The sequence below is a fragment of the Podarcis gaigeae genome (assembly GCF_964106915.1).
Source record: "Podarcis gaigeae genome assembly, chromosome: 10".
NCBI lineage: Eukaryota > Metazoa > Chordata > Lepidosauria > Squamata > Lacertidae > Podarcis > Podarcis gaigeae.
The window spans coordinates 3,466,786-3,493,309 of record NC_139686.1 but is presented as its reverse complement, the minus strand read 5'-3'; the positions used below and the strand labels follow the sequence as shown (position 1 = coordinate 3,493,309).

Sequence of the window (26,524 nt, the reverse complement as noted above, 5' to 3'; positions counted from 1 at the left end):
GGGTTGTCATAAACTGTAATCCCAGCCACAAACTCTCATTCACATACAGTCTGTAAATTTGGGAAGGTCACACAGCTCACCGGTGCTAATACTGGCAGTCTTTGACCTGCATAGGCATACCTTGTATGTAGAGCCTCCAGCCACAGGCACTGTCTATCATGAAAATGGGTCCTTTGACTGGGAAGATTCATGCAATCGCTATCATCGGATGCTGATGGGTTGTATCTCGGCTTATCAGTCACTCTGACGCTACCTAAAAAGAATAAGAGGTACAGAAATGCTTTTGAGGTGCAACTTCTATATCAAGCCTGAGAGCCATTCCAAGGACTCTGCACCCCTGTTTCTGATGACAGGTGTACATTATCCTCATCCTCAATGAACCAGGCAGTGGAAATGACACATAAAGATGGAAGCCTGAGAGAGAGGAAAAGGTTTCTGGCTGCTTCCTGGGTCGGATTGCGGAAACCAAGAGCCGCTTCTGAGAAGGCCTCCCCCCCCCCTCTTTCTCTCAGGATTTCCTCTCCTCTCCAGGGGACCAGTGGTTGGACTGGGCAGAAGCGCTGTGTCTGGGCAGGGGCTTATGGGGGCGGGCAGAGGATGGAGATTGCAGGAAGGAAGGGAAGGGGGGACAGGACCCCCCCCCCACTTTCCAGGGATCCCTCTCTAGTCGCTTTGAAGGAGTGGCCGATTCCTGGGCTGGATGGAGAAGCCAAGGAGGCCCCTCCAGAGATTCCCCGCGGGCGCCACGATGGAGACGTCTCCCCAAGGACTGGTCTTCCTGTGTCTCTCTCTCTCTCCCCCCCCCCATTGCTGCCCTTCCTCACCCCAGGGATGCTCCCCCCGACTTCCTCGACCCCCTCCCTCTTTCCCTGTCTTCCCTGCACCCAGAGGCCGCCTTGGCGGGGCTCACCCCTCGCCCCACCTCTCCATCCAGAGGACACCCCCCCAACACCAGCCACACGGGGGTCTCTATCCAGGCGTCCCTCGCGCCCGTTAACCCTTTCATGGCCCGCCTTTCTCCGTGCAGATCCCACAGGGCCCCAGGGATGCCTGTGCGGGGAAACGGGGCAAGGAGGACTTCGTAAGGACCTCCTGGGTGGGGGCCCCATGTCCGGCGCTGCCAAGGGGCCTAAGGAAAGCCCCCTTCGCAGCACTCGTGCAGGGATCCAGCCCATGCCTATGGGGCCCGCGAAAGGCGCTTTGGGGAGCTGGCGGGGTCTCTGGGTCCTTCTCCCCCCCCCCGCAACCCCTTTACCTCTTCGTCCTCGCTCCAGATTCTCCTTTCCATCCCTGCAACATCCACGGGGGGGGGGGTGTGTGTCCTCCCCTGCCGCCCCTCCTCCCCTTTCTGAAAGCGCGCGCCCCTAGAGCTCTGGCGCAGAGCAGCAATCCAGCGCAGAAGCTCCACTTGCGGGAGAAGCAGGCAGAATGCTGAGCAGTGTTGGATGTATAGGGAAGCAAAATTCACCGCAGAACTTTTCCGCAGGGTTCCCTCCGCAGCACAGAAGGATGGGGGGAGGGAGGAACACGTACTAATAAACGAACACTCCTGTGAATGGAGAGAAGCTGAAAGTGGAGTCCCCTATAGATCAGTATTGATCACGTGGCTTTTCAACTTGTTCATAAATGATATAGAGTTAGGAATGAGTAGGGAGGGGGCAAAGTTTGCTGATGGCAGTTGTTCTAACAAAGAGAGATTGTAAGGAGCCCCTAAAAGAGCTCTCCAAACAGGGAGAATGGGCTGAAAATACAGTTCATTGTCAACAAGATTAAAGTGATGCATGTTGGGGGGCAGTGAAACACCCTCTTAATATCATGTGCAGGATCATGGGGTCTGAATTGGATTTCTGTGTGTGCTCTGGGAGACCAGGGGAGAGGGGGGCTAGTCGCAGCAGGAGTCGTCGTCTCCCTGGATGCTTCAGCAGCCGGCCTCCTCTGGGTCTCCTGGCCCCCTCCTCCCGTTCTGCTCCATTTTCTCCCTCTTTCTGCTCATTGCCATCCCACCACCAGTCCCCAGGCTCTGAGCCTTCTTCCCTTGGGGGTTCCCCAGCTGGTGCCTCACCCCCCCCCATCCAGCCAGTCCATGACAGCAAAAACAGCCATAGCAGTAAAATCAGTATGATAGTAATATACACTCTGGTCCTCTGGTAGGAATACTCCCTAGCAGCAGGATTGAATAATAACTTCTGGGACTATGGAAAAGTACTATCTTCTCCAAACCCCAGAATAAGCAGGAGCTCTGGGGTGGCCCCATGGGGTTCATGATTGAAGATGGGCCCCCCCCAGGAGACTTCCCTGGTACCTGCAGCCCCTCCTTCCCCATCCTGCAAATAGGCTTGGGGGGAAATCTCCCATTCAATTTCAGTATTTCAAGTTTTCTTCAGAACGCGCAGGAGGCAGGGATGAAGTTCTGTTGAATAAGTAGTGTTTTGAAATCATGCAGTGGTGGGGTGACAGAGTTTGGTGCATGCCATCTTGCATGATTGAGTAGACCAACTCCAGGGCATGAGGCACGTAGCAGCAGGGTAGGGGCCACGTGTAGAGCAATTCCCATGCTGAGGTCAAAAACACACACAGAGGCAGCAGGACTTCTTCAGTAATAGTTTACTGAGCTTTCAAAGCATACAGTTCTCACTGGGTCCCCAGTGAGGCACAAAACTTTGCTTCTGAGAGCAAACCCAGTTTCAGAAGTAAAAAAAATACAGCATGCAGGATATCTAAGTCAGGCACACAATCTGGCAGAAGGGAGCAAGGGAGGAAAGAGGCTGGAAGAACGCAGGGCAATGGATGTGTGTTTTTCGCTTCCTGTTGCCTGGGAGGAAAGTCAGCAACTCTGCATATTCAGGGGCTTCACAAAGAAAAGCTTTCTGCCGCTGCTTGCAGGCACATCCCAGAAATACACACTGTGATTCACGGTGTATTGCCATATCAGTTGTTCTTCAAATGTTATCACGATGTGGTCTAGAAACCAGCATTGGACCAGATATCAATATATCGCCCAGCCCTAATCCTCACTCACCACCAGCAAACCAGATTCATCCTATCTCTCAAAAGGTACTTTACCTCTTAGATTATACTCACATTGTTTGAGATTGCCTTCAAAATTTTGTTGCTGTTCAGTTTTACATATATACACAAGCACTTCAAATACACGTCGTGGGTTTCAGACTGATTTCCTGATGAGTTCATTGCTGTGAAGAAAGAGTGGACACTGAAAGGAAAACGTCCCACACTCCATACATCTAAATGGGTTCTTCCTTGTGAGAGTCCCAGGATGTTCCTTAAACACTCCATTGTAAATAAAGCACTTTTTGCAATCTTTTCATTTAAACTGCTTCTCCTCTTTGAGTTTGTTGATGTTTGTAGGGTTTCAACTCCTAAAGTTCTTCATGTTCCTGAGTCTGTTGATTTAGAACTTCCACTAGGACTGAACCTGTATCTACATTCCTGATATCTATACGGTTTGTCTTTTGTGTGAGTTCGTTAACAGAAATCAAGGGTTCCACTCTGAGTGCAGCTCCTTTCACATGCCATACATTTAAACAGTTTCTCCCCTGTGTATATGCTGATGTTTTCTAAGGTGTCCATTCTGCCTAAAGCTCTTTGCGCACTCCATGTATTTAAATGGTTTCTCCCCTGTGTGAGTCCGTTGATGCATATTGAGGTGTCCACTCTGACTGATGCTCTTTCCACACTCCATACATTTATATGGTTTATCCCCAGTGTGAGTCCGTTGATGTATATTGAGGTGTCCACTCTGACTGAAGCTCTTTCCACACTCCATGCATTTAAATTGTTTCTCCCCTGTGTGAGTCTGTTGATGTATTCTAAGGTTTCCATTTTGACTAAAGCTCTTTCCACACTCCATGCATTTAAATGGTTTCTCCCGCGTGTGTCCGTTGATGTATATTGAGGTGCCCACTCTGACTGAAGCTCTTTCTACACTCCATGCATTTAAATGGGTTCTCTCCTCTGTGAGTCCGCTGATGTGTTCTAAGGTTTCCATTATCACTAAAGCTCTTTCCACATTCCATACATTTCTATGGTTTCTCTCCTGTGTGAGTCCGTTGATGTATTCTAAGGTTTCCATTTAAACTGAAGCTCTTTCCACATTCCATGCATTTAAATGGTTTCTCTCCTGTGTGAGTCCGCTGATGTGTTCTAAGGCTTCCATTATCACTAAAGCTGTTTCCACACCCCATACATTTATATAGTTTCTCCCCTGTATGAGTCCGTTGATGTATTCTAAGGTTTCCATTTAAACTGAAGCTCTTTCCACACTCCATACATTTATATGGTTTCTCCCCTGTATAAGTCCGTTGATGTGTTCTAAGGTATCCATTCTGACTGAAGCTCTTTCCGCATTCCATGCATTCAAATGCTTTCTCCCCTGTGTGAGTCCGTTGATGTATATTGAGGTGTCCACTCTGACTGAAACTCTTTCCACACTCCATGCATTTAAATGGTTTCTCTCCTGTGTGAGTCCGCTGATGTCTTCTAAGTCTTCCATTATCACTAAAGCTGTTTCCACACTCCATACATTTATATGGTTTCTCCCCTGTATGAGTCTATTGATGTTTATTGAGGTATCCACTCTGACTGAAGCTCTTTCCACACTCCATGCATTTAAATGGTTTCTCTCCTGTGTGGGTCCGCTGATGTTGTCTAAAGGTTCCATTATCACTAAAACTCTTTCCACACTCCATACATTTAAGTGGTTCTCCCCCTGTGTGAGTCCATTGATGGCTATTGAGTTCTCCACTCGTACTGAAGCTCTTTCCACACTCCATACATTTATATGGTTTCTATCCTGTGTGAATCCGCAGGTGCATTTTAAGGTGTCCATTCTGACTGAAGCTCTTTCCGCATTCCATGCATTCAAATGGTTTCTCTCCTGTGTGAGTCCGTTGATGTATATTGAGGTGTCCACTCTGACTGAAGCTCTTTCCACACTCCATGCATTTAAATGGTTTCTCTCCTGTGTGAGTCCGCTGGTGTAATTTAAGTGCTCCATTCTGACTGAAGCTCTTTCCACACTCAATGCATTTAAATGGTTTCTCTCCTGTGTGAGTCCGCTGATGTGTTCTAAGGGTTCCATTATCACTAAAGCTCTTTCCGCACTCCATGCATTTAAATGGCTTTTCCCTTGTGTGAGTCAGATGATGTATATTGAGGTGTCCACTCATACCGAAGCTCTTTCCACACTCCATACATTTATATGGTTTCTCCCCTGTGTGAATCCGCTTGTGTGATTTAAGATCTCCACTCTGACTGAAGCACTTTCCGCATTCCATGCATTCAAATGGCTTTTCCCCTGTGTGAGTCCGTTGATGTATACTGAGGTTTCCATTCTGACTGAAGCTCTTTCCGCACTCCATACATTTAAATCGTTTATCCCCAGTGTGAGTCCGTTGATGTATATTCAGGTGTCCACTATGACTGAAGCTCTTTCCACACTCCATGCATTTAAATTGTTTCTCCCCTGTGTGAGTCTGTTGATGTATTCTAAGGTTTCCATTTTGACTAAAGCTCTTTCCACACTCCATACATTTATATGGTTTCTCCCCTGTGTGAGTCCGTTGATGTATACTGAGGTTTCCACTCTGACTGAAGCTCTTTCCACACTCCATGCATTTAAATGGATTCTCTCCTGTGTGAGTCCGCTGATGTGTTCTACGTTTTCCATTATCACTAAAGCTCTTTCCACACTCCATACATTTATATGGTTTCTCCCCTGTGTGAGTGCACAGGTGTATTTTAAGGTGTCCATTCCGACTGAACCTCTTTCCGCATTCCATGCATTCAAATGGTTTCTCTCCTGTGTGAGTCCGCTGATGTGTTCTAAGGGTTCCATTACCACTAAAGCTCTTTCCACACTCCATACATTTAAGTGGTTTTCCCCCTGTGTGAGTCCGCTGATGTGTTCTAAGTTTTTCACTATCAGTGAAACTTTTCTCACTCTCCATACCTTTAAATGGTTTCTCCCCTTCTTGAGATAGCTCATGTGAGCTATGTGTGCTCATTCAGTGAAGCATATTCCACATTTCACACATTTTAATGTCTATACCTAATGAAATAAAGTGTCCCATCCCTCAGAATTCTGAATGTCTTCTCCATCACCTTCTTCAAAGTGGGAGGAAAGGAAATCCTGTTTGGCTTTCTAGGAAGAGAGGAAAGGGGAAGCGAACACAGCAAGCTCCATTAGCACCTTCTCCTATTTCAGCATCTCCTACATTCCCCTGCCTCCTACCCATGTTCCCAGTTTTGAGGAAATGAAGATGCAATGTCACCAAATGATGGTAATGCATCAGCAACCTTTCATAATCCTCAGTCATCGTTAATATAGCAGCATGATCTTGGAATACAGCCTTTTCAAATCAATTGTTTCCTTAAAGGAAAGGCAGCTGCTCTCTGTCTATGAAAAGACTCTCTCTTTCTCTGGTTCATCATTCCTTTGGACATTTCCCATTCTCTGCATCATAATCCTCCACCCACCCCAGTTTCCACCTCTAGATCTTTATGAATCGCCTGCACAATCCCATTGGCCTCAGGAGGTCCATATAAACCATTTTGTGAGACTCAGGTCTTCGTCTTTTCCAGGGACTGTGGTCTGGGTCAGTCAGAGAACTAGTGACAAAGCTTGGTACTTGGCGTCAGCTGAATGGGTGCTCAGGGAAGCTCCTGTTCTTGGAAATGGACCTCAGTCTACATGCCTCACATTGCATGGAGAGCAGGAGAAGCAGAAGGAAAGCAGGTGGCGCATGGGAATACCAGATGGAAACACCCACCACCATTGCTGCCTATAATAATGATGTGCTGCCTGATCTTGTGCCCGTCTCCTGACACAAGACTATCCTAATCTGACACTGAAAAAGCTGGATATTAAAGGCAAATGGATAACTGTACTTAGCGGGAACTTCATCCTTGAATATGTGGTATTGATTCATTAACAACCTGAAGTTGTGTTATTTCTTGAGATATGAATTTATTCCTGATCTGTCTTAAATATCATAATTATAGGATGTCTTGGGGTGCTAGGGGAGCGGTAGTACCTTTGGTGGGAGTAATTTATCCACCATTGGTCCCCACCCACCATTGGTCCCCACCCTGCACTCAGCTCTCACCTGTGGCTTGCAGAAGCTGTCAGCATGCAAAATGGGCCGCAATCTCAGGAACGACTTCAACCGGCCGGCTAAACCAGGTGAGGATACCTGATGGGTCTCAAATCCTTGGTGTGTTGGGGAATTCTGCTGCCGGTGACGGCAGGCCCTGGTGGATGAGAGGATGAGAACAACAGTGAATCCCACACTCAAGAATGCAGATTCTGCCCATGCTGTAGAGGAAACTGAAGGGCAGATGGGATCGTCAACCCGGGAAGGGAGCCCATTGAGAAGGAAAACTCTGCTCCTAAACCTTCATTGCCTCTTGAGTTATCTTCAGGGGAAGAAAAAGCTGTGGAGGAAAACCTACAGAAATCCAGAGTGGAGTCTCTAAGAGGGTTGGATGGTGCCCTGCACACCTCCTTCCAGCCACTCCTGCAGCCAAGCTGGTGCCTAACGTACTGCTCTGCTTTCCTTGGGACCATATAAGCCAGGGGGAGAAGGGGGTCTTGTTGTCTAGGCAGCCCAGGACCCCCAAACACACTGTCCAGGCAGTGCTGCTAACACAGCAGTTTCAGGGGGAGGGATGAACTCAGACTTGTGTATCAAGCTCTCTCCAATGTCGAACAAGGAAAACAGAAACGCTATTTACATCATATGTCACTGTAAAGGTATTCAAAATATTTGTCTTTTGAAGAAAAGACTACCAATTATCCAATGACCCCTTCAAAGCTAATGAACATCTGGTGCCTGGAGCTTTTGTGGGCTGCAGGACCAGGACAGCTTCTGCCACCATTATCCTTCCAATTGGGATTCAGGCCTCATCAGGGGACTGAAATTGCCCTGGTTGCGCTATTTCCTGGTTCTGCTGGATCTCTCAGCGGCTTTGGAGACCTTTGACCATGGTATCCTTCTGGACCCTCTAGGGGAGCTGAGGGCCCTGCTATGCAGTGGTTCCAGTTTTCCTCCTGGGCCATGTCCAAAAAGTGGTGTTGGGGGATGAGTGTTCTGACCCCTGGGTGCTCACTTGTGGGGTGCCTCAGGGCTCCGTCCTCTCCCCCATGCTTTTTAATGTCTATATGAAGTCACTGGGAGAGATCATCAGGGGGTTTGGGCTGCGTGTTCCCCAGTATGTGGATGATACCCAGCTCTTCCTCTCTTTTAAATTGGAACCCGGGAAGGTCCTGTGTGAGTGTCTGGAGGCGGTTGGAGGATGGATGGCGGCTAACAGATTGAGGCTGAATCTTGACAAGACAGAAATACTGTTCCAGGGGGACAGGGGGCAGGCAGGTGTGGGGGACTCCCTGGTCCTGAATGGGGTAACTATGGCCCTGAAGGACCAGGTGCGCAGACTGGGCATCATTTTGGACTCACAGCTGTCCATGGAGGCACAGGTCAGTTTTGTGTCCAGGGCAGCTGTCAGCCAGCTCCATCTGGTACGCAGGATGAGACCCTACCAGCCTGTCGACTATTTCACCAGAGTGGTGCATGCTCTGCTGATCTCCTGCTTGGATTATTGCCATGTGATACATGAGGCTACCTTTGGAGGTGACTCGTAAACTGCAACTAATCCAGAATGTGTTAGCTAGACAACAGAATGGGAGCAGCCGCTGAGACAACAGAACACCAGTCCTAAAGGATAGTCACTCACTCCCAGTACATTTCTGAGCACAATTCACATTGTTGGTGATGACCTTTAAATTGCTGTGGTTGCATTTTTCAGGCACAGAATCCTTTTATGCCTTCAGTCACAAATTTATTTGCTGAAGGAATTTTTTTGCTGTCTCTGAGCGTTTTTTCCTACTCTACTAATTGTATGTCGGACTTGCTCTGGAGATCATTGCGGAGGAGGAAGATCTGAAACCTAAAGCCCTAAACAGCCTCGGGTATGTAGACCTGAAGGAACGTCTCCACGCCCATCGCTCAGTCTGGACACTGAGGTCCTCCTTTGAGGGTCTTCTGCTGGTTCACCCCCCCCCCCCCGTGAGAAGCGAAGTTACAGGGAAGCAGGCAGAGGGCAAGGAAATGGGCAACTATCTGACTTTTAGAAGACAGCTGAAGGCAGCCCTGTATCGGGAGGTTTTGAATGTCTGATGTTTTACTGTCTTTTATATGTACTGTAATTTGCCCAGAGTGGCTGGGGAAACCCAGCCAGTTAGGTAGCGTGGAAATACTACAATCATTCTTATTATATTGTGATTCTTTTGTAGTTATTTTTGTAGTTATTTTAGAATTCGTTCTGCAATATCAGCTCATGAAATGTTATGAGGGGAGAAAATCACAGGGATGCCATAAACTGTAATCCCACCCACAACTTCTCATTCACATACAGTCTATAAATTTGAGAAGGTCACACAGCTCACCTGTGCTAATACTGGCCTGTATAGGCACACCTTGCATGTAGAGCCTCCAGCCACAGGCACTGTATAGCATGAAAATGGGTCCTTTGACTGTGAAGATTCATGCAATTGCTATCATCAGATGCTGAAGGATTGTATCTCAGCTTGTCAATCACTCTGACACTGCCTACCAAAAATAAGAGGAACAGAAATGCTTTTGAGGTGCAACTTCTATACCAAGTCTGAGAGCCATTCCATGGACTCTGCACCCCTGTTTCTGATGACACGTGTACATTATCCTCATCCTCAATGAACCAGGCAGTGGAAAAGACACTTAAAGATGGAAGCCTGAGAGAGACGAAAAGGTTTCTGGCTGCTTCCTGGGTGGGATTGAGGAAACAAATAGCCGCTTCTCAGAAGGCCTTTCCCCTCGTCTCTTCTCCTCAGGATTTGAACCACTGTGTCTGGGGCGGGCAGGAGCTTATGTGGGCGTGAAGAGGATGGAGCTTGCAGGAAGGAAGGGGTGGGGGGACTGGACCCCTCCCCCACTTTCCAGGGATCCCTCTCTGGTCGCCTTGAAGGGGTGGCCGATTCTTGGGTGGGAGGGAGAAGGCAAGGAGGCCCCTCTGGAGATTCCCGGCGGGCGCCAGGATGGAGACATCTCCCCAAGGACTGGTCTTCCAGTATCTCTGTATCTCTCTCTCTCACTCTCTCCCATTGCTGCCCTTCCCTGCCCCAGGGATGCTCGCCCCGACTTCCTTGACCCCCTCCCTCTTTCCCTGAGTCTCCCTGCACCCAGAGGTCGCCTTGGCGGGGCTCACCCCTCGCCCTGCGCCCCCTATCTCTCCATCCAGAGGACAACCCCCCCCCCCAACACGAGCCACACGGGGGTCTCTATCCAGGCGTCCCTCGCGCCCGTTAACCCTTTCATGGCCCGCCTTTCTACATGCGGAGCCCACAGGGCTCCAGGGATCCCTGCGTGGGGGAAACGGGGCAAGGGGTCCTCGTGGGGTCTCCCTCCGTTGGCGCCCCATGTCCGCCGCTGCCAAGGCGCCTAAGGAAATCCCCCTTCGCAGCACTCGTGCAGGTATCCAGGCCCTGCCCGTGGGGACCGCGAAAGGCGCTTTGAGGAGCTTGCGGGGGTCTCTGGGTCCTTCTCTCCCCCCCCCCGCGACCCCTTTACCTCTTTGTCCTCGCTCCAGATTCTCCTTTCCTTTCCTGCAGCAATATCCACGGGGGGGGGGAAGGGGGGTGTCCTCCCCTGCCGCCCCTCCTCCCCTATCCAAAAGCGCGCCCCTAGAGCTACGGCGCAGAGCAGCAATCCGGCGCAGAAGCTCCACTTGCGGGAGAAGCAGGCAGGTTTTTTTTGGGGGGGGGGCTCACCCCCACCCCTCCATTCCCGGAACAGAAACTGGATTCCGAGGAGGAGGAAGAGGTGCAACGTATGGGACCAATTTGAGGTTGTGAGGGCGGGGTGCGACAATGATGTACCGGGAGGGGAGGAATTTAGTGGGGGGGGGAAGGAAGGTTTTCCCCCTCCCCTCTTCCTAGTGGATCAGGAGAGAAGGGAGGGGCTGATCCCGGCAATCCACTTGCAAAGTGGGGTCCCCCACCCCACAATCTAAATGTTACGGAAGTTACGGGGAGGGGCACATCTTTAAAGTTAAATATTATAAATATTATACCTGAATGTATCCTTTCAACTTGACAGCTCAGGGAAGTTACCTAGCTTTAAAAATAATATAAAATCATCTCCTTTCCCAGTTTTCTTCATTCCAAAACTATTTTCCCCTTGAAAAAGGACTCCAGGAAGTTCTCAGAGGGGAGAATTGCTGGGCTCATTGTTAGCCAGAGGAAGCCAAATCTCATCTCCAGACTTGTCGCAGGCTCCAGACATGCCATGCAAAGGAATTTGTGTTGGACTTTTGGGTGGTGGGTACTTAAGACATATTTGTCTATGCTAATCTTATACTTGAGTCTTGCCCTCCCATGTCTGCTTGTACTAATCTTTGGGCATGTTTGCCAAGGTTAACCCCTCCCCTTCTGTGACATGTCAGTGATGTAGCAATGATGCTGTATTAACTGTATTCTGGGATATGGTGGGAAAGTTTTAAAAGTCCTTGTCACCCCATCCTCGGGGTTCAAATTTGTTTTTTGAACCTATTGCGCAGTAAACTTTGGTCTACAGCTATTTGCTCCGGTTGGCTGGACGCCTTCCTTTATTCCGCAGGGACCCACGGGCTCTGCCCGGCCAGCTGGGGGACTGAGCAGCCTCACACCTAAATTTTTCCATAACACTTTATATTGCAAAATCCTTCCTTCCCCCACTCTACGCCACGAGTCGTCCATCCGTGTTTTAGGTATTGGTGCTCTTCAAATCAGGAAGGGGGGACAGTTATACGACTCCCCAAAAACCCCAAGTCCCCACCACACACTCTAAGGCCAGGACAATGACCATTGACACAGGCACCTTCCATGCACAACAGCAAAGAGGCTCAGAAAAGCAGCCTATACAATTGTAGCAAGAAGCGGATACCATGAATTGGACTGTTTCCTCCGACTCTCCAATATTGTATAGAAAACTGTTGAAACGTCAACAGTTACTTGCTTCCAATGGCTAATGACTCCTCTAGAATTGGGGTCTCCAGGGCTCCCCCTGACTCCATAATCCCTTAGGAGGCAGGAGGCGATCGAGGGCAGCACATGTCCCAGGCAGAAATCCATTGGGATGGTGGGTTGAATCCTGATGCATTCAGAGGAGAAGTGGAGGAAAACCTTGCAAGCTAGGGGGATGGGTAAATACTATTATGGTTCTTTGGGGAAGGGGGTAGTTAAAAGGTGTGGGGAAAGTGGGGTTGTTGAGAGGGGTAGGTGATTGGCTCATGTTTCTAAATTCCAAACACTCCTACTTTGTGACACATTTGTGTTGTATGGATGATGCTGTGAAAAAATGTATTGTGGGAAATTGGGAGAGGTCTTAAACGTTCATGCAACCATATGCAATTGTTGTAAGAATTTTGAGGTCTAATATATATAAAATAAATGTTCCAAGCAAATGTTGTAAACAAAAAATCTGCCCTTTTTCCCTTTTGGGGTATCCAAGAGCCCATATAGAGTCCTTACGTAGGTTCCCTATTGGTAGGAGAAAATAACAGAGGCCAACCAGAGAATATTGAGAAGCAAAGCAGCTAGTAAGCCTGATCTTTATTGATCTGTTGCAACAGGGTCATCACTCACCACACGCAGGAGGGAGGAGGAACCCAGAACAATGGCACACAAGACCTTCTACAGACATTTTAAATGCCCTGCCCTGGAGCTCAAGACCATCCCTCCGTACATCATACACACATCACAGACGGGGTGTAACCCAAGACCAGCATCCCCAGATACATCATACATCACAGAAAGAGCTGGAAAGAGGTGGTTGGAGGATGAATGGCAGCTAAGAGATTGAGGTTGAATCCAGACAAGGAAGGCAGGTGTGGGGGAAGCAGGTGTGGGGGACTCTCAGTTCCTGATGGTGTAAGAGTGTGCAGAGTTTACTGGGTCTGCTCTGCAGAAGTTCTTTCACCAGAAAGGGATACGTCACAAGGTGACTTCTCCTCAAGAGAGGGGGGTGGCAGAGCTCAGAAGTGAAGCTCTAGTTAAGGCTACACAGGTGTTGCTGTCAGACTCTGGGTTACCTCCAAGCTTTTGGATGGAGGCAATTAAGAATGTGAATTTCACCTGGAATCGGTCCTACAATTCAGTGGTAGGTGACACCCCGTTTTTCATGCTTCACGGGAGGAAACCTCAGATTCATTTCCTCCGTCCGTTCGGGTCACCGGCATCTGTGCCAGTGCCAAAGGCTTTGCAAAGGCCAGGTGGACCCAAGTTCCAGAAAATGATCTTCTGTGGGTATGAGCCGTCTTCTAAAGCATGGCGGTTTGCATATCCAGAAGGTGATCAGAGTAAGCTTCTGATCAGTAAAAATGCTGAGTTCTATGAGCAGGATGGTAGGTCAAAGACTCCTGCAAGGCGTGACGTTCTCTCAGAATGTCTGTCTGATTCAGAGCAGGAAGATTCAGAGCAGGAAGGAGAGCCAGGTGCTCTACCTGCTGACAACCAGGTCACTGACCAGGGTCAAGAACAGGGTGGGGCGTCTCCACAGGTTGTCAAAAGAGAGCCCAAGAGTGAGCCTGCGTCTCCTGTTAGCGTAATGCAGCGAATTCGAAGACGCTTTAAGTCAGAGGGGGAATCCCGTGATGCAGAGGACACACCTGCTGACCACAGTGAGTCAGAAGAAGTACCTGAGTTTGTGCCCAGGCGGTCCAGTCGCACAACGAAGGGCATTCCACCTGAAAGGTATCAGGCCACAGGTGTGTGGGTTGGTTTCGCACAGTGCGAACCTGAGAGTTGTGAGGATGTTCCACAGGTGCCTGACAGGAACGCCAGGAGAAGGTGCAAGGCATTGGGGAAGGGATTGATCTCACAGAGGTCTGTAAAGGTACATCCACAGGTCGCCTCAGGATGCAAGACGAGAGGGGGTGTGGAGAGATTCAGAACTTACAGGGTTAAGAAGTTCTGAGTGACGTCTCACATTCATGAGGCCTGACTCTTGAGGGAGTGGTCTGTTTCCACTTTCTGTTCTGTCTCTGCTTCCGAAGGAAACGGGAGCAAAATGTGTGAGCTGAGTCCAGGAAAGCTCTGTAATTGTTTTACTGCTGTAATAAAGACTGTTAACTAAACACACAGACGCCTAGGTGTGTTTGGATCTTCTACACCGAGACGCAACAGCCCGCTGTGTTTGCTCTGCACTTGTGGCTGCCGGAGGAGGACCAGCAGAGAGGGCGCAGACGGAAGAGTGCCGGGCTGCCATTCAAGGAGCTGCGCCTAATTGGGGTCGTAAACCAATTAGCCATGCCAATTATCCAACACTCTCCTCCCTCTGAGCCCGAACTGCTCTCTGCCCCAGCCTCTTCCTACTCACCAAACCCTGTTTCCTCCTAAGCTTGCAACACCTCCCCTCCCGTTCTGCTCAATTTTCTCCCTCTTTCTGCTCATTGCCATCCCACCACCAGTCCCCAGGCTCTGAGCCTTCTTCCCTTGGGGGTTCCCCAGCTGGTGCCTCACCCCCCCCCCCCAGCCAGCCAGTCCATGACAGCAAAAACAGCCATAGCAGTAAAATCAGTATGATAGTAATATACACTCTGGTCCTCTGGTAGGAGTACTCCCTAGCAGCAGGATTGAATAATAACTTCTGGGAATATGGAAAAGTACTATCTTCTCCAAACCCCAGAATAAGCAGGAGCTCTGGGGTTGCCCATGGGGTTCATGAGTGAATATGGGACCCACCAGGAGACTTCCCTCGTACCTGCAGTCCCTCCATCCCCCTCTTGAAATTAGGCTTGGGGGAAAATCTCCCATTCAATTTCAGTATTTCAAGTTTTTTTCAAAATGCACAGGGGGCAGGGATGAAGTTCTGTTGAATAAGTAGTGTTTTGAAATCATGCAGTGGTGGGGTGACAGAGTTTGGTGCATGCCATCTTGCATGCTTGAGTAGACCAACTCCAGGGCATGAGGCACGTAGCAGCAGGGTAGGGGCAACGTGTAGAGCAATTCCCATGCTGAGGTCAAAAACACACACAGAGGCAGCAGGACTTCTTCAGTAATAGTTTACAGAGCTTTCAAAGCATACAGTTCTCACTGGGTCCCCAGTGAGGCACAAAACTTAGCTCCTGAGAGCAAATCCAGTTCCAGCAGTAAAATCATACAGCACACAGGATATCTAAGTCAGGCACACAGATGAACAGAAGGGAGCAAGGGAGGAAAGAGGCTGGAAGAACGCAGGGCAATGGATGTGTGTCTTTCGCTTCCTGCCGTCTTGGAGTGAAATCAACAACTCAGCATCTGCAGGGACTTCACGAAGAAAAGCTTTCTGCCGCTGCTTGCAGACACATCCCAGAAATACACACTGTGATTCACGGTGTATTGCCATATCAGTTGTTCTTCAAATGTTTTCACGATGTGGTCTAGAAACCGGTATTGGACAAGATATCAATATATCGCCCAGCCCTCATCCTCACTCACCACCAGCAAACCAGATTCATCCTATCTCTCAAAAGGTACTATACCTCTTAGATTATACTCACATTGTTTGACATTGCCTTCAAAATTTTGTTGCTGTTCAGTTTTACATATAAACACAAGCACTTCAAATACACGTCATGTGTTTAAGACTGATTTCCTGATGAGTTCATTGCTGTGAAGAAAGAGTAGACACTGAAAGGAAAACGTCCCACACTCCATACATCTAAATGGGTTCTTCCATGGGAAAGTCCCTGGATGTTCCTTAAACACTCCATTGTAAATAAAGCACTTTTTGCAATCTTTTCATTTAAACTGCTTCTCCTCTTTGAGTTTGTTGATGGTTTGTACGGTTTCAACTCCTAAAGTTCTTCATGTTCCTGAGTCTGTTCATTTAGAACTTCCACTAGGACTGAACCTGTATCTACTTTCCTGATATTTATACGGTTTGTCTTTTGTGTGAGTTTGTTGACAGAAATCAAGGGTTCCGCTCTGACTGCAGTTCCGTCCACAGTCCATACATTTAAACAATTTCTCCCCTGTGTATATGCTGATGTTTTCTAAGGTGTCCATTATGCCTGAAGCTCTGTCCACACTCCATACATTTATATGGTTTCTCCCCTGTATGAATCCGCTTGTGTAATTTAAGGTCTCCATTCTGAATGAAGCACTTTCCGCCCTCCAGGCATTCAAATGGCTTTTCGCCTGTGTGAGTCCGTTGATGTATATTGAGGTGTCCACTCTGACTGAAGCTCTTTCCACACTCCATGCATTTAAATGGTTTCTCTCCTGTGTGAGTCCGTTGATGTATTCTAAGGGTTCCATTATCACTAAAGCTGTTTCCACACTCTATACATTTATATGGTTTCTCCCCTGTGTGAGTCCGTTGATGTATATTGAGGTTTCCACTCTGACTGAGGCTCTTTTCACACTCCATGCATTTAAATGGTTTCTCTCCTGTGTGAGTCCGCTGATGTGTTCTAAGGTTTCCATTATCACTAAAGCTGTTTCCACACTCCATACATTTATATGGTTTCTCCCCTGAGTGAGTCCGTTGATGTATATTGAGGAGTCCACTCTGACTAAAGCTGTTTCCACACTCCATGCATTTAAATAGTTTCTCCCCTGTGTGAGTCCGCTGATGTGTTCTAAGGGTTCCATTATCACTAAAGCTCTTTCCACACTCCATACATTTAAGTGGTTTTCCCCCTGTGTATGTCCGTTGATGCCTATTGAGTTGTCCACTCGTACTGAAGCTGTTTCCAAACTCCATACATTTATATGGTTTCTCCCCTGTGTGAATCCACTTGTGTGATTTAAGGTTTCCACTCTGACTGAAGCACTTTCCGCACTCCACGCATTCAAATGGCTTTTCCCCTGTGTGAGTCCGTTGATGTATATTGAGGTTTCCACTCTGACTGAAGCACTTTCCGCACTCCATGCATTTAAATGGTTTCTCCCCTGTATGAGTCCGCTGATGTGTTCTAAGGCTTCCGTTATCACTAAAGCTGTTTCCACACTCCATACATTTATATGGTTTCTCCCCTGTATGAGTCCGTTGATGTATTCTAAGGTTTCCATTTAAACTGAAGCTCTTTCCACACTCCATACATTTAAATGGTTTATCCCCTGTGTGAATCCGCAGGTGTATTTTAAGGTGTCCATTCTGACTGAAGCTCTTTACGCATTCCATGCATTCAAATGGTTTCTCCCCTGTGTGAGTCCGTTGATGTATATTGAGGGGTCCCCTCTGACTGAAGGTCTTTCCACACTCCATGCATTTAAATGGTTTCTCTCCTGTGTGAGTCCACTGATGTTGTCTAAGGGTTCCAATATCACTAAAGCTCTTTCCACACTCCATACATTTAAGAGGTTTTCCCCCTGTGTGAGTCCGTTGATGTTTTCTAAGGTTTGAATTGAAACTGAAGCTCTTTCCACACTCCATACATTTATATGGTTTATCCCCTGTGTGAATCCGCAGGTGTATTTTAAGGTGTCCATTCTGACTGAAGCTCTTTCCGCATTCCATACATTTATATGGTTTTTCACCCGTGTGAGTCCGTTGATGTATATTGAGGTGTCCACTCTGACTGAAGCTCTTTCCACACTCCATGCATTTAAATGGTTTCTCTCCTGTGTGAGTCCTCTGATGTGTTCTAAGTATATCACTCCGACTGAAGCTCTTTCCACAATCCAGACATTTAAAACGTTTTTCCCCTGTGTGAATCCGTTGATGTAAACTTAAGTGTCCATTGTGACTGAAGCACTTTCCGCACTCCAGGCATTCAAATGGTTTCTCCCTTGTGTGAGTCCCTTGATGCATATTGAGGTGTCCACTCCGACTGAAGCTCTTTCCACACTCCATACATTTATATGGTTTCTCCCCTGTATGAATCCGCTTGTGTAATTTAAGGTCTCCATTCTGACTGAAGCACTTTCCGCACTCCAGGCATTTAAATGGTTTATCCCCAGTGTGAGTCCGTTGATGTATATTGAGGTGTCCACTATGACTGAAGCTCTTTCCACACTCCAGACATTTAAAAGGTTTTTCCCCTGTGTGAATGCGTTGATGTGTTCTAATTTTTCCACTATCAGTGAAACTTTTCCCACACTCCATACCTTTCAATGGTTTCTCCCCTGTTGGAGGTCGTTGATGTGAACTATGTGTGCTCATTCACTGATGCATAGTCCGCATTTCACACATTTTAATGTCTCTACCTAATAAAACCAAAGTGCCCCATCCCTCAGAATTCTGAATGTCTTCTCCATCACCTTCTTCAAAGTGGGAGGAAAGGAAATCCTGTTTGGGTTTCAAGGAAGAGAAGAAAGGGGAAGAGAACACAGCAAGCGCCGTTAGCACCTTCTCTTATTTCAGCATCTCCTACATTCCCCTGCCTCCTACCTATGTTCCCAGTTTTGAGGAAACGAAGATGCAATGTCATCAAATGATAGTAATGCATCAGCAACCTTTCATAATCCTCAGTCATCGTTAATATAGCAGCATGATCTTGGAATACAGCCTATTCAAATCAATTGTTTCCTCAAAGGAAAGGCAGCTGCTCTCTGTCTATGAAAAGACCCTCTCTTTCTCTGGTTCATCATTCCTTTGGACATTTCCCATTCTCTGCATCATAATCCTCCACCCACCCCAGTTTCCACCTCTAGATCTTTATGAATCGCCTGCACAATCCCATTGGCCTCAGGAGGTCCATATAAACCATTTTGTAAGACTCAGGTCTTCGTCTTTTCCAGGGACTGTGGTCTGGGTCAGTCAGAGAACTAGTGACAAGGCTTGGTGCTTGGCGTCAGCTGAATGGGTGCTCAGGGAAGCTCCTGTACTTGGAAATGGACCTCAGTCTACATGCCTCACATTGCATGGAGAGCAGGAGAAGCAGAAGGAAAGCAGGTGGTGCATGGGATTCCCAGATGGAAACACCCACCCCCATTGCTGCCTATACTAATGATGTGCTGCCTGATCTTGTGCCTGTCTCCTGACACAAGACTATCCTAATCTGACACTGAAAAAGCTGGATATTAAAGGCAAATGGATAACTGTACTTAGCGGGAACTTCATCTTTGAATATGTGGTATTGATTCATTAACAACCTGAAGTTGTGTTATTTCTTGAGATATGAATTTATTCCTGATCTGTCTTAAATATCATAATTATAGGATGTCTTGGGGTGTTAGGGGAGCGGTAGTACCAAGGTGGGAGTAATTTATCCACCATTGGTCCCCACCCACCATTGGTCCCCACCCACCATTGGTCCCCACCCTGCACTCAGCTCTCACCTGTGGCTTCCAGAAGCTGTCAGCATGCAAAATGGGCCGCAATCTCAGGAACGACTTCAACCGGCCGGCTAAACCAGGTGAGGATACCTGATGGGTCTCAAATCCTTGGTGTGTTGGGGAATTCTGCTGCCAGTGACGGCAGGCCCTGGTGGATGAGAGGAATCAGAACAACAGTGAATCCCACAGTCAAGAAGGCAGATTCTGCCCATGCTGTAGAGGAAAGTGAAGGGCAGATGGGATCGTCAACCCGGGAAGGGAGCCCATTGAGAAGGAAAACTCTGCTCCTAAACCTTCATTGCCTCTTGAGTTATCTTCAGGAGAAGAAAAAGCTGTGGAGGAAAACCTACAGAAATCCAGATTGGAGTCTCTAAGATGGTTGGATGGTGCCCTGCACACCTCCTTCCAGCCACTCCTGCAGCCAAGCCGGTGACAAAAGTACTGCTATGCTTTCCTTGGGACCATATAAGCCAGGCTGAGAAGGGGGTCTTGTTGTCTAGGCAGCCCAGGACCCCCAAACACACTGTCCAGGCTCACAGTGCTGCTAACGCAGCAGTTTCAGGCCGAGAAATGAGCTTTCTCCTGGGCCATGTCCAGAAAGTGGTGTTGGGGGATCAGTGTTCAGGCTCCTGGGTGTTCCCTTGTGGGGTGCCTCAGGGCTCCGTCCTCTCCCCCATGCTTTTTAATGTCTATATGAAGTCGCTGGGGGGAGGTTGCCCTGGGTGTTCCCCAGTATGTGGATGATACCCAGCTCTTCCTCTCTTTTAAATTGGAACCAGTGAAGGTCCTGTGTGAGTGTCTGGAGGCAGTTGGAGGATGGATGGCGGCTAACAGATTGAGGCTGAATCTTGACAAGACAGAAATACTGTTCCAGGGGGACAGGGGGCAGGCAGGTGTGGGGGACTCCCTGGTCCTGAATGGGGTAACTATGGCCCTGAAGGACCAGGTGCGCAGACTGGGCATCATTTTGGACTCACAGCTGTCCATGGAGGCACAGGTCAGTTTTGTGTCCAGGGCAGCTGTCAGCCAGCTCCATCTGGTACGCAGGATGAGACCCTACCAGCCTGTCGACTATTTCACCAGAGTGGTGCATGCTCTGCTGATCTCCTGCTTGGATTATTGCCATGTGATACATGAGGCTACCTTTGGAGGTGACTCGTAAACTGCAACTAATCCAGAATGTGTTAGCTAGACAACAGAATGGGAGCAGCCGCTGAGACAACAGAACACCAGTCCTAAAGGATAGTCACTCACTCCCAGTACATTTCTGAGCACAATTCACATTGTTGGTGATGACCTTTAAATTGCTGTGGTTGCATTTTTCAGGCACAGAATCCTTTTATGCCTTCAGTCACAAATTTATTTGCTGAAGGAATTTTTTGCTGTCTCTGAGCGTTTTTTCCTACTCTGCTAATTGTATGTTGGACTTGCTCTGGAGATCATTGTGGAGGAGCAAGATCTGCAACCTAAAGCCCAAAACAGCCTCGGGTATGTAGACCTGAAGGAACGTCTCCACGCCCATCGCTCAGTCTGGACACTGAGGTCCTCCTTTGAGGGTCTTCTGCTGGTTCCCCCCCCCCCCCCGTGAGAAGCGAAGTTACAGGGAAGCAGGCAGAGGGCAAGGAAATGGGCAACTATCTGACATTTAGAAGACAGCTGAAGGCAGCCCTGTATTGGGAGGTTTTGAATGTCTGATGTTTTACTGTCTTTTATATGTACTGTAATTTGCCCAGAGTGGCTGGGGAAACCCAGCCAGTTAGGTAGCGTGGAAATACTACAATCATTCTTATTATATTGTGATTCTTTTGTAGTTATTTTTGTAGTTATTTTGGAATTCGTTCTGCAATATCAGCTCACGAAATGTTATGAGGGGAGAAAATCACAGGGATGCCATAAACTGTAATCCCACCCACAACTTCTCATTCACATACAGTCTATAAATTTGAGGACACACAGCTCACCTGTGCTAATACTGGCCTGTATAGGCACACCTTGCATGTAGAGCCTCCAGCCACAGGCACTGTATAGCATGAAAATGGGTCCTTTGACTGTGAAGATTCATGCAATTGCTATCATCAGATGCTGAAGGATTGTATCTCAGCTTGTCAATCACTCTGACACTGCCTACCAAAAATAAGAGGAACAGAAATGCTTCTATACCAATCCTGAGAGCCATTCCATGGACTCTGCACCCCTGTTTCTGATGACAGGTGTACATTATCCTCATCCTCAATGAACCAGGCAGTGGAAAAGACACTTAAAGATGGAAGCCTGAGAGAGAGGAAAAGGTTTCTGGCTGCTTCCTGGGTGGGATTGCGGAAACAAAGCGCTGCTTCTCAGTAGGCCTCTCCCCTCCTCTCTTCTCCTCAGCATTTGAACCACTGTGTCTGGGCCGGGCAGGAGCTTATGTGGGCGTGAAGAGGATGGAGCTTGCAGGAAGGAAGGGGTGGGGGGACTCGACCCCTCCCCCACTTTCCAGGGATCCCTCTCTGGTAGCCTTGAAGGGGTGGCCGATTCTTGGGTGGGAGGGAGAAGGCAAGGAGGCCCCTCTGGAGATTCCCGGCGGGCGCCAGGATGGAGACATCTCCCCAAGGACTGGTCTTCCAGTATCTCTGTATCTCTCTCTCTCTCACTCTCCCATTGCTGCCCTTCCCAGCCCCAGGGATGCTCCCCCCCCCACTTCCTCGACCCCCTCCCTCTTTCCCTGTCTCCCCTGGACCCAGAGGCCGCCTTGGCGGGGCTCACCCCTCATCCTTCGCGCCCCACCTCTCCATCCAGAGGACAACCCCCCCAACACGAGCCACACGGGGGTCTCTATCCAGGCGTCCCTCGCGCCCGTTAACCCTTTCATGACCCGCCTTTCTCCAAGCGGAGCCCACAGGGCCCCAGGGATCCCTACGTGGGGGAAACGGGGCAAAGGGGACCCTCGTGGGGTCTCCCTCCGTTGGTGCCCCATGTCCGCCGCTGCCAAGGCGCAGCAGGCGTGCAGGGATCTAGGCCATGCCGACGCGACCCACGAATGGCGCTTTGGGGAGCTGGCGCAGAAGCTCCACTTGCGGGAGAAGCAGGCAGTTTGGGAGGGGGGCTCATTCCCCCCCCTATTCCCGGAACAGAAGGCAGATGGCGAGGAGGAGGAGCAACATATTGGGGAGGGGATTTGGGGTTGTGGGGGCGGGGTGGGAGAAGGATGTGCCGGGAGGGGAGGGGGGATCCCTGCGTGGGGGAAACGGGGCAAGGGGTCCTCGAGGGACTCCCTAGGTGGGGGTCCCATGTCCGCCCCCGCCAGGGCGCCTAAGGAAAGCCCCCTTCGCAGCACTCGTGCAGGGATCCAGCCCATGCCTATGGGACATGGGACCCGCGAAAGGCCCTTTGGGGAGCTGGCAGGGGGTCTCTGGGTTCTTCTCTCCCCCCCCCCCGCGAACCCTTTACCTCTTTCTCCTCGCTCCCGATTCTCCTTTCCTGCAGCAATATCCACGGGGGGGGGAAGGGGGGTGTCCTCCCCTGCCGCCCCTCCTCCCCTATCCAAAAGCGCGCCCCTAGAGCTACGGCGCAGAGCAGCAATCCGGCGCAGAAGCTCCACTTGCGGGAGAAGCAGGCAGGTTTTTTTGGGGGGGGGTCTCACCCCACCCCTCCATTCCCGGAACAGAAACCGGATTCCGAGGAGGAGGAAGAGGTGCAACGTATGGGACCAATTTGAGGTTGTGAGGGCGGGGGGCGACAATGATGTACCGGGAGGGGAGGAATTTAGTGGGGGGGGAGGAAGGTTTTCCCCTTCCCCTCTTCCTAGTGGATCAGGAGAGAAGGGAGGGGCTGATCCCGGCAATCCACTTGCAAAGTGGGGTCCCCCACCCCACAATCTAAATGTTACGGAAATTACGGGGAGGGGCACATCTTTAAAGTTAAATATTATAAATATTATACCTGAATGTATCCTTTCAACTTGACAGCTCAGGGAAGTTACCTAGCTTTAAAAATAATATAAAATCATCTCCTTTCCCAGTTTTCTTCATTCCAAAACTATTTTCCCCTTGAAAAAGGACTCCAGGAAGTTCTCAGAGGGGAGAATTGCTGGGCTCATTGTTAGCCAGAGGAAGCCAAATCTCATCTCCAGACTTGTCGCAGGCTCCAGACATGCCTGCAAAGGAATTTGTATTGGACTTTTGGGTGGTGGGTACTTAAGACATATTTGTCTATGCTAATCTTATACTTGAGTCTTGCCCTCCCATGTCTGCTTGTGCTAATCTTTGGGCATGTTTGCCAAGGTTAACCCCTCCCCTTCTGTGACATGTCAGTGATGTAGCAATGATGCTGTATTAACTGTATTCTGGGATATGATGGGAAAGTTTTAAAAGTCCTTGTCACCCCATCCTCGGGGTTCAAATTTGCTTTTTGAACCTATTGCGCAGTAAACTTTGGTCTACAGCTATTTGCTCCGGTTGGCTGGACTCCTTCCTTTATTCCGCAGGGACCCACGGGCTCTGCCCGGCCAGCTGGGGGACTGAGCAGCCTCACACCTAAATTTTTCCATAACACTTTATATTGCAAAATCCTTCCTTCCCCCACTCTACGCCACGAGTCGTCCATCCGTGTTTTAGGTATTGGTGCTCTTCAAATCAGGAAGGGGGGACAGTTATACGACTCCCCAAAAACCCCAAGTCCCCACCACACACTCTAAGGCCAGGACAATGACCATTGACACAGGCACCTTCCATGCACAACAGCAAAGAGGCTCAGAAAAGCAGCCTATACAATTGTAGCAAGAAGCGGATACCATGAATTGGACTGTTTCCTCCGACTCTCCAATATCTATAGAAAACTGTTGAAACGTCAACAGTTACTTGCTTCCAATGGCTAATGACTCCTCTAGAATTGGGGTCTCCAGGGCTCCCCCTGACTCCATAATCCCTTAGGAGGCAGGAGGCGATCGAGGGCAGCACATGTCCCAGGCAGAAATCCATCGGGATGGTGGGTTGAATCCTGATGCATTTAAAGGAGAAGCTCAGGAAAGCCTTGCAGATAGGGAGATGTGTAAAAACTATTCTGGTTTTTTGGGGAAGAGGGTAGTTAAAAGGTGTGGGAAACTGGGGTTGTTGAGAGGGGTAGGTGATTGGCTCATGTTTCTAAATTCCAAACACTCCTACTTTGTGACACATTTGTGTTGTATGGATGATGCTGTGAAAAAATGTATTGTGGGAAATTGGGAGAGGTCTTAAACGTTCATGCAACCATATGCAATTGTTGTAAGAATTTTGAGGTCTAATATATATAAAATAAATGTTCCAAGCAAATGTTATAAACAAAAAATCTGCCCTTTTTCCCTTTTGGGGTATCCAAGAGCCCATATAGAGTCCTTACGTAGGTTCCCTATTGGTAGGAGAAAATAACAGAGGCCAACCAGAGAATATTGAGAAGCAAAGCAGCTAGTAAGCCTGATCTTTATTGATCTGTTGCAACAGGGTCATCACTCACCACACGCAGGAGGGAGGAGGAACCCAGAACAATGGCACACAAGACCTTCTACAGACATTTTAAATGCCCTGCCCTGGAGCTCAAGACCATCCCTCCATACATCATACATACTTCACAGAAGGGGTGTAACCCAAGACCACCATCCCCAGATACATCATACATCACAGAAAGAGCTGGAAAGAGGTGGTTGGAGAATGGATGGCAGCTAACAGATTGAGGTTGAATCCAGACAAGGAAGGCAGGTGTGGGGGAAGCAGGTGTGGGGGACTCTCAGTTCCTGATGGTGTAAGAGTGTGCAGAGTTTACTGGGTCTGCTCTGCAGAAGTTCTTTCACCAGAAAGGGATACGTCACAAGGTGACTTCTCCTCAAGAGAGGGGGGTGGCAGAGCTCAGAAGTGAAGCTCTAGTTAAGGCTACACAGGTGTTGCTGTCAGACTCTGGGTTACCTCCAAGCTTTTGGATGGAGGCAATTAAGAATGTGAATTTCACCTGGAATCGGTCCTACAATTCAGTGGTAGGTGACACCCCGTTTTTCATGCTTCACGGGGGGAGGCAGGTGTGGGGGACTCCCGGTTCCTGATGGCGTAACAGTGCCCCTAAAGGACCAGGTCATCACCTTTGAGTATTGGGGTCAGTGCCCCTATTCCTCCAGCAGGAGCGATTGTGGGGCTTCCGCACCCGCTTCCATTCAGCTCTGCCATTCCCAAATGGCAATTCTTCTTCAGCCATGGTGGGAGCAGACAGGCTGGAAGCTGAAGCGGCTTCCCTTGGAGTAGGCTTTGTTTCCCTTTCTGCTGACCTCAGTCTCTGGGATTGTGGCCAGCTTTCCTCTTCCATTTCCCTGAGTGCTCCATAACTCCATAACTTTTCTGCAGGGTTTCCTCCGCAGCAGAGAAGGATGGGGGGAGGGAGGAACACGTACTAATAAACGAACACTCCTGTGAATGGAGAGAAGCAGAAAGTGGAGTCCCCTATAGATCAGTATTGGGACCCGTGGCTTTTCAACTTGTTCATAAATGATCTAGAGTTAGGAGTGAGCAAGGAGGGGGCAAAGTTTGCTGGTGGCAGTAAATCGTCCAGAGTTGTTGAAACAGAGACAGATTGCAAGGAGCTCCAAAAAGAGCTCTCCAAACTGGGTGAATGGGCTGAAAGGGCTGAAAATACAGTTCATTGTCAACAAGATTAAAGTGAGGCCTGTTGGGGGGCAGAGAAACACCCTCTTAATATCATGTGCAGGATCATGGCGTCTGAACCGGGTTTCTCTGTGTGCTCTAGGAGACCAGGGGAGAGGGGAGCTGGTCGCAGCAGGAGGGGGGTCTCCCTGGATGCTTCAGTAGTCGGCCTCCTCTGGGTCTCCTGGCCCCCCTACTCTCCTCCCTCTGAGCCTGAACTGCTCTCTGCCCCAGCCTCTTCCTGCTCACCAAACCCTGTTTCCTCCTCAGCTTGCAACACCTCCCCTCCCATTCTGCTCAATTTTCTCCCTCTTTCTGCTCATTGCCATCCCACCACCAGTCCCCAGGCTCTGAGCCTTCTTCCCTTGGGGGTTCCCCAGCTGGTGCCTCCCCCTCCCCATGACAGCAAAAGCAACCATAGCAGTAAAATCAGAATGATAGTAATATGCACTCTGGTCCTCTGGTAGCAAAACTCCCTAGTAGCATGACTGAATAATAACTTCTGGGACTATGGAAAAGTACTATCTTCTCCAAACCCCAGAATAAGCAGGAGCTCTGGGGTTGCCCCATTGGGTTCATGAGTGAATAC

At 49.0% G+C, this 26,524-nt stretch overlaps 3 protein-coding genes across 3 annotated transcripts in view; all 3 read right to left on the bottom strand.

Annotated features, from left to right (window-relative positions):
- LOC310825823 (uncharacterized protein) overlaps positions 1 to 5,882 on the bottom strand; it is a gene marked incomplete at its 5' end in the record, with an annotated part of 50,840 nt that extends 44,958 nt beyond the window's left edge. The window contains one exon of the mRNA XM_083699644.1: positions 3,612 to 5,882. Coding sequence (XP_083555770.1) covers positions 4,806 to 5,882 — 1,077 coding nt within the window. The 3' untranslated portion in view covers positions 3,612 to 4,805. The remainder of the gene's footprint in view (positions 1 to 3,611) is intronic.
- Positions 2,590 to 26,524, bottom strand: part of LOC310826101 (uncharacterized protein) — a 56,069-nt gene continuing 32,134 nt past the window's right edge. The window contains exon 2 of the mRNA XM_083700687.1: positions 2,590 to 3,433. The gene's annotated coding sequence lies outside the window, so the exon portion shown is untranslated. The remainder of the gene's footprint in view (positions 3,434 to 26,524) is intronic.
- LOC310825841 (uncharacterized protein) overlaps positions 16,071 to 26,524 on the bottom strand; it is a gene marked incomplete at its 3' end in the record, with an annotated part of 30,932 nt that continues 20,478 nt past the window's right edge. The window contains exons 3-4 of the mRNA XM_083699663.1: positions 19,298 to 19,442; positions 16,071 to 18,305 (exon numbers count right to left, since the gene is read on the bottom strand). Coding sequence (XP_083555789.1) covers positions 16,071 to 18,179 — 2,109 coding nt within the window. The remainder of the gene's footprint in view (positions 18,306 to 19,297; positions 19,443 to 26,524) is intronic.